Below are 12,178 nucleotides of genomic sequence, written 5' to 3' on the forward strand. Positions count from 1 at the left end.
ACATATACATCTATATATATACATCTACACATAAAATACAAAATACAAAGTATTGTGTAGTTCTCAAGTTTTAGGGAAACATACAGACAGACACTCATTCTCAGTCATATATATATATATACTAAGAGTAAAACCCATCGTTGATTGGGTAATTACTTGTACTGTTTATCAGGAGCCACATTGAAAGAATTATCAGATGTATAATTTATTCCTCCCATATGTGTGTATTTCATAAGAGAAAACCATGTAATAATTGAAGTAGAAGAAAGATCAATATCATACATGAACTTGTGTTTACTTATGATATGACAGTAATAAGTGATTTGTATGTGTTATTTTATTTATCTATACAGTAATGGCAATGATATAATATGTTTGTAAGAGAAAAACATGTAATAAAGTAGAAAAAAGATAACTTTTATACGTGAAGTTCTGTTTGTTTATTACACGATAATAATAAGTGAGATGTATGTGTTATTTTATTTATCAATACAGTAAAGACAATCTTATAATACAGTTCATTGAAATAGGTAATTTACTCATTCTTGAATGTAATGATAGTAATGGTAAATGAAGTTATTGAAGTATTCATGTTGCATTAAGAATGAATATTTCTTTATGAATAATGGTTTTTCTATTATTTTGGGGTACATAAGCCTTTACTTCAAACAAATAGAATGTTTGGACCAATGAAGTTTGTGCACAATTAATCGTGTACCATTGCATAATTTTGGTTGAGATATAATGTGTAATAGCATAATAGGAGTTCCTTTTTTCAACTGAAGTCAATGAGAAGCTGTACCTGGTAATTCTAGTGAGTTTAAGAATTCGATGGGGGCAGTTGACGCTATCCTGATCATCAACAACACTATCAACTGAGTTATAAGTGAAGACTTCTGGAAGTTTATTCAATAGCCTACTATTAATGGTATGTAGAGGAATATTTTTTGGAGTCATGATAGCTTTGTCACTTATGTAATCTGTATTGTTGTAATTATGAAGATTAGGAAAGGTTTCATACATCAAATCATTGGTAGAATGTGTTGAATTACATATTGCATTGAGTGTAAGAAACTGTTCTTCATCAATTGGAACCCTCCCTTCAATGAGTTCCAAAAGCTGCTCTGCAAATAGCTCAACTGATTGATGTCTTGAAAGCCTCGATCTCATATCTGTTGCAAGTTGAAGTGTTTTCACATGATGCCATAATACAGAAAACTTTATTGAAACATTGAGCTCATCCACTTTTGTTCCTCTTGGAACATCGGTCATATTTGTTGGAAGTCTCCTGACAATAATACTGCGACATTTCACATGGAATAGCGATTTTTAATGTCTCGTAATTTTCTGTCAACGGCTTCAAAAGCTTCTTTGTGGGTCATGGTACATTCATCCCAAACAATTAAGTGACATCTCTGTATTAGTTCACCCATAACAGAATTTTTAGATATATTACAAACTGGATCTTGTTTGTTAGATAAATCTAAAAGTAACTTGAATGTTGAATAGGCAGTCTGACCTCCAGGTAGTAATATTGCTGGGATCCCAGAAGTAGCAGTAGCTAAAGCTATTTAATTTTCTGGATGAACTTTAGCCAGGAGACATTTAATTACAAATGTTTTCCCGCTACCTCCTGGAGCATCTAAAGAATAAAGTCCTCCTGTGTTATTGTTAATACTTTCTATGTCAGTAGAATGTGTATGACGTTGATCATGTAGAAGAGTGGGAAAGAGAGAAAAAGGGAGAAAGGAGGAAAGAAAGAAAGAGAAAGAAAGGGAGAAAGGAAGGGAGAGAAAGAAAGAGAGGGAAATGGACAGATAGAGAGATAGACAGGGAGATAAAAAGAGAAAGAGAGGTAGAGATACAGAAAGGAAGAAAAAGAGAAAGCAAGAGAAGGAAATGGACAGATAGAGAGATAGACAGGGAGATAAAAAGAGAAAGCGAGGTAGAGATCAAGAAAGAGAGCGACAGCTAGACAGACAGAAAGAGAGGATACTCATAGTATTAAATAACTGAAACATGAATATATATATATATATACATGTGTGTGTGTTCTTTTATTCTTGTTTCACTATTTTGACAGGGAAATGTACCAGTTGATATATGTGTGTGTGTGTTTGTGTTCTTTTAGTGAGGAAAAGAGAGAGAGAGAAAGAAAGAAAGAAAAAAGGAAGGAAGAAAGAAAGAGAGGGAGAAAATAAAAGAGAGAGGAAGAAAGAGAGAGAGAGTGGGAGAAATGAAGAGAGAGAAAAAGAAAGAGAGAGAAAGAAAGAGAGGCAAAATAGACAAATTGAGAAAAAGAAAATTATACAGAATTGTACCTGGTTTGAGTTTCACTTTGCAGTACAAACAGACAGAATCTCACTTATATATATATATATATATATATATATATATATCATCATCATCATCATCGTTTAACGTCCATTTTCCATGTTAGCATGGATTGGACGGTTCGACCGGGGTTTGAGAAGCCATGAGGCTGCACCAGGCTCTAGTCTGATCTTGATCTGGCAGTGTTTGTACAGCTGGATGCCCTTCCTAAAGCCAACCACTCTGTGAGTGTAGTGGGTGCTTTATACATGCCATCGGCACAGGGGCCAGAGGAGGCTGGCAAACGGCCACGATCGGTTGGTGCTTTTACGTGTCACCGACACGGACGCTAGTCAGTTGGCGCTGGCATCAGCCACGTTCGGACGGTGCTTTTTACGTGTCACTGGCATAGGTATCTTAACTACAATTTCCATTTGATTTTTATTTTGATGCTGGTGTTGACGTACTTGACTCAGTACACACACACACATATATACACATACATATATATATGTATATATATATATATATATATATATATATATATATATATATATATATATGTGTATATGTGTGTGTGTGTGTGTGTGTGTGTGTGTGTGTGTGTGTGGAGGCGCAATGGCCTAGTGGTTAGGGCAGCGGACTCGCGGTCGTAGGATCGCAGTTTCGATTCCCAGACCGGGCGTTGTGAGTGTTTATTGAGCGAAAACACCTAAAGCTCCACGAGGCTCCGGCAGGGATGGTGGTGATCCCTGCTGTACTCTTTCACCACAACTTTCTCTCACTCTTACTTCCTGTTCCTGTTGTACCTGTATTTCAAAGGGCCGGCCTTGTCATTCTCTGTGTCACGCTGAATATCCCCGAGAACTACGTTAAGGGTACACGTGTCTGTGGAGTGCTCAGCCACTTATACGTTAATTTCACGAGCAGGCTGTTCCGTTGATCGGATCAATCGGAACCCTCGTCGTCGTAACCGACGGAGTGCTTCCATCCCATATATATATATATATATATTCATATTTTATACACACATATATATATACGTACATATATATATATCATAATGATGATAATGAAATTGTCATATACAGTGCGCTCGGGTGCATAATTATTTATTGCGCTGACAAGACAATATATATATATATATGTAAATATATATATATGTAAATATATATATATATATATATATATATATATATATATATATATATATATAATCAATTTAGGGTAGCAAAAAATTCAGTAAAAATTTATCGCTACCAGCGGCCTAATGGAAAAGAGAAAATAGTCAAAGACTAAATATGTATAAATATAACAATTTAGGAATGGCCTAGACAGGCCATTCGTCCACTAGAAAGAGCAGCCATAACTCCAACCGCCAAGTAGTGTAATTCGGAAATAAGGTGAAAATTTAAAAACATTTACCCTAATTCATCTTTTATACGATGCATCGTTTCAGTGTCTTTAATGATAGACCAGCTTAATTAAATTAAATTAAGCTAGTCTACCATAGGTCACACTTCATCAGTAAAAGAAACCTGGGAGAGACGGATATATACGAGGCGACTGTATCAATGCCTCGGGAATATCTGTCTTAAAATTTTCAAGACCAACGCATTCGCGCCAAACTTATCGGCAGCAAATATAAACTGCCGATTCAATCTCAGAATTAGTCAGAAAATTATCAATTAATCAATTTAGGGTAGCAAAAAATTCAGTAAAAATTTATCGCTACCAGCGGCCTAATGGAAAAGAGAAAATAGTCAAAGACTAAATATGTATAAATATAACAATTTAGGAATGGCCTAGACAGGCCATTCGTCCACTAGAAAGAGCAGCCATAACTCCAACCGCCAAGTAGTGTAATTCGGAAATAAGGTGAAAATTTAAAAACATTTACCCTAATTCATCTTTTATACGATGCATCGTTTCAGTGTCTTTAATGATAGACCAGCTTAATTAAATTAAATTAAGCTAGTCTACCATAGGTCACACTTCATCAGTAAAAGAAACCTGGGAGAGACGGATATATACGAGGCGACTGTATCAATGCCTCGGGAATATCTGTCTTAAAATTTTCAAGACCAACGCATTCGCGCCAAACTTATCGGCAGCAAATATAAACTGCCGATTCAATCTCAGAATTAGTCAGAAAATTATCAATTAATCAATTTAGGGTAGCAAAAAATTCAGTAAAAATTTATCGCTACCAGCGGCCTAATGGAAAAGAGAAAATAGTCAAAGACTAAATATGTATAAATATAACAATTTAGGAATGGCCTAGACAGGCCATTCGTCCACTAGAAAGAGCAGCCATAACTCCAACCGCCAAGTAGTGTAATTCGGAAATAAGGTGAAAATTTAAAAACATTTACCCTAATTCATCTTTTATACGATGCATCGTTTCAGTGTCTTTAATGATAGACCAGCTTAATTAAATTAAATTAAGCTAGTCTACCATAGGTCACACTTCATCAGTAAAAGAAACCTGGGAGAGACGGATATATACGAGGCGACTGTATCAATGCCTCGGGAATATCTGTCTTAAAATTTTCAAGACCAACGCATTCGCGCCAAACTTATCGGCAGCAAATATAAACTGCCGATTCAATCTCAGAATTAGTCAGAAAATTATCAATTAATCAATTTAGGGTAGCAAAAAATTCAGTAAAAATTTATCGCTACCAGCGGCCTAATGGAAAAGAGAAAATAGTCAAAGACTAAATATGTATAAATATAACAATTTAGGAATGGCCTAGACAGGCCATTCGTCCACTTATTTTCTCTTTTCCATTAGGCCGCTGGTAGCGATAAATTTTTACTGAATTTTTTGCTACCCTAAATTGATTAATTGATAATTTTCTGACTAATTCTGAGATTGAATCGGCAGTTTATATTTGCTGCCGATAAGTTTGGCGCGAATGCGTTGGTCTTGAAAATTTTAAGACAGATATTCCCGAGGCATTGATACAGTCGCCTCGTATATATCCGTCTCTCCCAGGTTTCTTTTACTGATGAAGTGTGACCTATGGTAGACTAGCTTAATTTAATTTAATTAAGCTGGTCTATCATTAAAGACACTGAAACGATGCATCGTATAAAAGATGAATTAGGGTAAATGTTTTTAAATTTTCACCTTATTTCCGAATTACACTACTTGGCGGTTGGAGTTATGGCTGCTCTTTCTAGTGGACGAATGGCCTGTCTAGGCCATTCCTAAATTGTTATATTTATACATATTTAGTCTTTGACTATTTTCTCTTTTCCATTAGGCCGCTGGTAGCGATAAATTTTTACTGAATTTTTTGCTACCCTAAATTGATTAATTGATAATTTTCTGACTAATTCTGAGATTGAATCGGCAGTTTATATTTGCTGCCGATAAGTTTGGCGCGAATGCGTTGGTCTTGAAAATTTTAAGACAGATATTCCCGAGGCATTGATACAGTCGCCTCGTATATATCCGTCTCTCCCAGGTTTCTTTTACTGATGAAGTGTGACCTATGGTAGACTAGCTTAATTTAATTTAATTAAGCTGGTCTATCATTAAAGACACTGAAACGATGCATCGTATAAAAGATGAATTAGGGTAAATGTTTTTAAATTTTCACCTTATTTCCGAATTACACTACTTGGCGGTTGGAGTTATGGCTGCTCTTTCTAGTGGACGAATGGCCTGTCTAGGCCATTCCTAAATTGTTATATATATATATATATATATATATATATGACTACATTATTACATTATATGTGGTGATACCACATCCAATATATATATTGAATGTGGTATATGTATTGCAATATATATATTGGATATGGTATCACCACTGATGTTTCTTTAGTATCTGATGTCGTTGTTGCTGTTACTGGAGTTGCTGCCACTGGACGTGATTCTGGTAGTTCCATTTCTGATGGCATAACTGCCGTTTCCGCCTGAAAAGTTGTTATTGGTATTGTCTCTGCTGCTTGATGCACAACCGTCGCCATCGGCGTTACCGCTGTCATTGTTGTTGTTGTTAATGTTGTTGTCAGCAGATGTGTCGTTGCTACTTAGGCTGTTACTCTGGCTACCATTGTTCAGTTCATAAATTCGTTAAAAATAAATTATGCACTTACACCATAATTTTCTAGCATAATTTAGATCCGCATGGGACTTAAAAGACAAACATTAAACAGATACCTTTCAATTTGACGCCTCACCCGCACAGTCAAAATGACCAATTTTTCAATTTCAAGAGGCTTGTGTAGTCACAAAAATGGATTTAGAACCTTGTCACTTTGTATACCTCATTTTTTTGACCCACACAGTGCAATGGTGCAATCAGAAAACATTTTTACCCTGAAAACGGGATACCCTAATATATGGATACACATACACCAATATAAATAAATAAACGCAAATATGTATATATACACATATGCACACACACACAAAGAACAAATACACACATACATATATATATATTTACGCAAGTATTCTCATTTATACATACATACATACACACACACATACATACATACAAATAGATGCATACACTTACATATATACACACAAAACATACTAACTTATACATATAATATTTATCCCTACATAAACGTGTATATTCTATTAGAACAAACTATACTGCGGTAGTTACGCTAGTACGTCTGGACTTTGAAAGAAAGCACCTCGGAGTACAGCATAAAGTGGAAGATCCAAGATCCTAGAAAGATGCAAACCCTACTTCAATAGCAACAGGAAGTGCAGATAATGCCTGGTTGAGAAGAGAGTAGTTTTAAAAGGAGCTCAACGCCCGGGTGTTTATCTGAATCGCAGGACTGAGACGTTTAATCCTTGGCCACATGAAAGGAAGTACATGCTATCGTATCTGCGCGCCCCACCATGACTACACCCACAGGTCCCCTGCCTCGACCTACCGCAAACGACTAATGCCCTTGGGCTCGGTAAAAAGAGTTTGACCAAAGCACATACCAAGGCACCCATAAAACACACACGCTCAAACCCCTATAAGGTGGATACCCCACAATTTAAACTGTATTTTCCCCCAACACATACCCCTTCACACAAATTGTACCCCCACATATACACAGATCCGACACACACATTACACACTGCACAATAACATAACGCCCCCACCCACGACCAAAGAACACAGCTATATATACCTACACCCCCAGAAAAAATTATACACATGACACCACTACACATACCATGCACCCCATCCCCATAGGAGCAGCACATTAATAATGCACACTTTCCCCACTTCAAGATAACTACTGCCGGCTTCATAGCATATCCAACCAAGGTAAACTAACCTCTAAACTAATCCTCTGGCCCCATTTTCGTCCCACCACCTTTTCCACTGCAACTTCTGACCGGTTGTGCTAATCCACCTCCGACAGTAGAGAGCAGTCACCATATTCCCTTCCGTATCGGCTAACTCTGATGTGTGTAAAGTTATATAATCGGGTTGTTACCTTATACTCCATTGTATTCTTTACCCGAAACCGATTGGTAAGACCAGCCGTGATGGATATTTAATACTATACAGTTCGGATAATACACACACACACACACACACACACACACACACACACACACACACACACACACACACACACATATATATATATATATATACATACACAACGGGCTTCTTTCAGTTTCCATCTATCAATTCCACTCACAAAGCTTTGGTCGACCCAAGGTTACAGCAGAAAACACTTGCTCTACGTGTCACGCACTGTGACTGATTGCATTACCATGTGGTTAGGAAGCAAGCTTCTTACCACACAGCCACGCATATTCATATATCTATCTATCTATCTATCTATCTATCTATCTATCTATCTATCTATCTATCTATCTATCTATCTATCTATCTATCTATCTATCTATCTATCTATCTATCTATTTAGTTTGGAGGAGAACTTTGTTATGAAGTATTGTTCCATATTTTTTCTGAAGGTGTCATTCCTTGGGCATTTACAGAAGGGAAAGATCTTAAATTTTCCTTCTCCACATGTTTCTAAGTGTCTACTCAGTGGAATCTCTCGCAGTTCCTCCTGTCGGACATGTTGTCGGTGAATTCTGGCTTGTTGGCATAAAGAATTTCCAGTTTCACACACACACACACACACACACACACACACACACACACACACACACTCACACACACACACACACACACACACACACACACTCTCTCTCTCTCTCTCTCTCTCTCACTGAACAATGATGATGGCGATGATAATAAATCCAGACAATTTTTTGAAAAATAACTTTATCAAAACAAGACCCTCTTAGAGTAGCCATTTTTAAAGGCCAAGAATCAACTCATCACTTTCTATTGAAAGAACTGACCAGCTGTATAGATGTAAACATGCTTTTTTCTTCTTTCCCTCTTCCTTCTTTCTTTCCTTCTGTTTTTCATTGACACTCCTTTCAGATACACAGGCACACACACACACACACGCAAATACACACACACACAAATACACACACACACAAATACACACACACACAAATACACACACACACAAATACACACACACTCTCTCTCTCTCCCTTTCTCCCTATTCCTCACCCTCTTTTACTATCCTATATCTCTCTCCACCCTTACACACTCAATAATATTATAAAAAGAGACGAATCCCCCCCCAAAATTCAAATCTGAAGAATCTACTAGAGCAGATGCAAGCGCTAATATGTGATTTATAAAAAACATGTGACATATTAATAAAAATCTGTAAATGTACATCCAGATCTCTGTGTACCTTATTTTTTCTTATATATATATATATATATACATATATATATATATATATATATATATATATATATATATATATATATATATATGTATATATACACACACACACATAAGCACCCACTACCTACTTTTCTACTTTCTACTTGTTTCAGACATTAGACTGCTGCCATTCTGGAGCGGTGCCTTGAAGAGTTTTGTTGAAGAAATCGACCTCATCACTTATTCTATCCGTCACTTTTTGCTAACCTTTGAATTACGGAGATATAAATAAACCAATACCGGTTGTCAAGCATTGACAGCACAAACACAAAGATACAGATACACACATGCGCACACATATATAACGGTCTTCTTTCAGTTTGCGTCTGACAAATCCACTCACTTTGGTCGGCCGGGCTATAGTAGAAAACACTTGCAACAGTACCGCACGTGAAAGAAAAAAAATGTTTGCCATAGATCCTCTTGGGTTCATAGAGGGAGAGTTGTAATGGAATGGTAGCTTCTTCCCATCTTCTCTGTTTCACCCATTAATTCTTCTTCTCTCTCACGCAAACACCCATATACCCACTCATATACCCATCCTTCTCAGACAACGTCGCATTAAGACTTATATTATTGTATGCTTTGTGTAAGAACATTAAATGCCAACTTATATGTTTAAAGGTAAGTTTAATATTTGGCTTGTTCTCTTTCATGTAGTTCTAATGAACAAAATTTTAGCTCGGTTAGTATATGTATGTGTATATATATGAATATCTCTCTCTCTATGTGTGTATTTGTATAAGTGTGTGTGTGTATCATGTATGTATGCGTGTGTGTGTGAGTGTATGTATATATACATATATACAAATATATATATACAAATAAATGAAAGGTACAATATAACCAAATGGTTTAAGAAGTTTACTTTACAATCATGATGTCTTCGTTTCGATGCTCTAACAATCCTGCATAAATGTGTGTATGTATGTGTGTGTGAGTGTGTGTGTGTGTGTGTGTGAACATACACATGAATATGCATGCATGTGGTTTATTGCATCTGTCTGTTGGTGTAAATGAACCAACAATGTTAATGTTCTCTATTCTGTGGAATATTCAATATTGCATGAGTCATTATTGAATATCATATACTACAAAATAAATTATATCTATCTATACTTACGGTGAGCATGTCCAAATACAGTTAAAGCTGCAAATACGAACAATGTCAGATAGGTATGACGAGACAGACAAGGATATGTCTTCATTTTCATCATCTGTAAATAAATAGATTATAAAATATGACATATTATTGATAAAAAAGTTACCTCTGCAGGTTAGTTGTAAATGTGTTAGTACTGTTCAAAGTATTGCTAGTTCAGATAAAGCATAGAACATTATGACGATAGGGATGATACTCATCATAATGATGAGAAATTTGTTAGTGGTGGTGATACAACTGGTAATCGGGACATGAGTTTATATATGCATACATATACAGTGATTTTCCTGTTAGCTGAAGAGTTCAAATAACTATGAAATATATACGGAGTTTTGCATTTTTTTCAGATTAAAAATATATCAGTCATAAACTACTATTACTTTTGGCATATCTAACCTAACTGGCTATTTAAAGTCATACATGTGATATATTTTCCACTCCAAACAGATTAGGTGCTAGAACATAACAGACCAGACCTAGTGGTGGTCAACAAGATGTACCACGTTCTATATAGCTGATGCTGCATGCCCCCTTGACCCACGAATAGTGAAGAAGGAAGGCGAAAAAATAGATAAATACAACACTCTTAGGTGTGAAATAGCCCTGTTATGGAAAATGAAGAAGATGAAGACAGTGCCAATTATTGTTGAGTCTTTGGGCACAGTATCAGAAGGCATCCAGAGGAAGATAAAGGAAATCGGAATAGAGTGCCCAATAGAACCGTTACAAAATGTTTGCTTCGTTGGCACGTCCAGAATAATCAGTAAAGTACTTGATGGTTGAAAAGAAGAGATAGCGGAGTACTGTATGCTGCGGGGTAATGTAGGCTGCTTATAACGCATGCAAGACTCCAGGAAGTAATGATAATAATAATAATAATAATAATAATAATAATAACAACAACAACAACAACAACAACAACAACAACAATAACAACAATAACAATGATAACAAAAACAATAATAACAATAACAACAATAACAACAACAACAACAACAACAACAACAACAATAATAATGATAATAACATATAATATACAGAAAATTGCACTACTGGGCACTGCACACATCCTACGCAAAACACTTTCAATACAGTAATCATCAGAGCACTACAACAAATCACAACACATACCCAAGGCACGCAGAGCTGCGCTCAGTAGTGAAGTAAAAGCACGCTATAAAAATAGAACTACTGAATAATAATAATAATAATAATAATAATAATAATAATAATAATAATAATAATAAGAAGAAGAAGAAGAAGAAGAAGAAGAAGAAGAAATAGACAAAGCAAAATACCAACAATCGCTAAGAAGCTCAAGACTCAAAGCAGAGACTGAAGAATTTTTAATTGCAGTACAAGACCAAAGTCTTCTCACCAGTATTTATCAAAAATATGTAATGAAAAGAAACATAAGTAGCTGCAGAATATGTGGAGATGGACAAGAAACAATAAACTATACTGTCATTGGCTGCCCAGTCCTGGTTAAGAAGGAATATATTCACAGACATAACAGGGCTGGGACTTATATACACTGGATGGCATAGGCACACACTAGAAAAGGTCACAGAAAATGAGAAAGCAACCATACTTTGGGATATGCTAATACACACAGATAGAGAAATTAAGGCCAACAGGCCAGATATAGTTATCAGTGATCATCAAGAAAAATGCTTTCTAATCGATGCATCAATACCAATAGATGACAACGTTTCTTTAAAAGAAACGGACGAACTTTCAAAATACAAAAACCTGGAAATAGGTAACTCGAATGTGGAGTCTAAAAGCAGAAACAATTTGTATCATAATAGGCGCATTAGGTATGATAAAAAATATTCAGACAAATACATAGCAAAAACACCAGAACTAACAAATATATATAACATACAGA

General features: G+C 35.8%; 1 protein-coding gene across 1 annotated transcript in view; it reads right to left on the reverse strand.

Annotated features, from left to right (window-relative positions):
* LOC115209054 (MAM and LDL-receptor class A domain-containing protein 2-like) overlaps positions 1–10,368 on the reverse strand; it is a 217,824-nt gene extending 207,456 nt beyond the window's left edge. Inside the window, exon 1 of the mRNA XM_029777126.2 lies at positions 10,249–10,368. Coding sequence (XP_029632986.1) covers positions 10,249–10,342 — 94 coding nt within the window. The 5' untranslated portion in view covers positions 10,343–10,368. The remainder of the gene's footprint in view (positions 1–10,248) is intronic.
* Between the last annotated feature and the right edge of the window lie 1,810 nt (positions 10,369–12,178).

Source organism: Octopus sinensis, linkage group LG3 (genome assembly GCF_006345805.1).
Source record: "Octopus sinensis linkage group LG3, ASM634580v1, whole genome shotgun sequence".
Classification (NCBI taxonomy): Eukaryota; Metazoa; Mollusca; class Cephalopoda; order Octopoda; family Octopodidae; genus Octopus; species Octopus sinensis.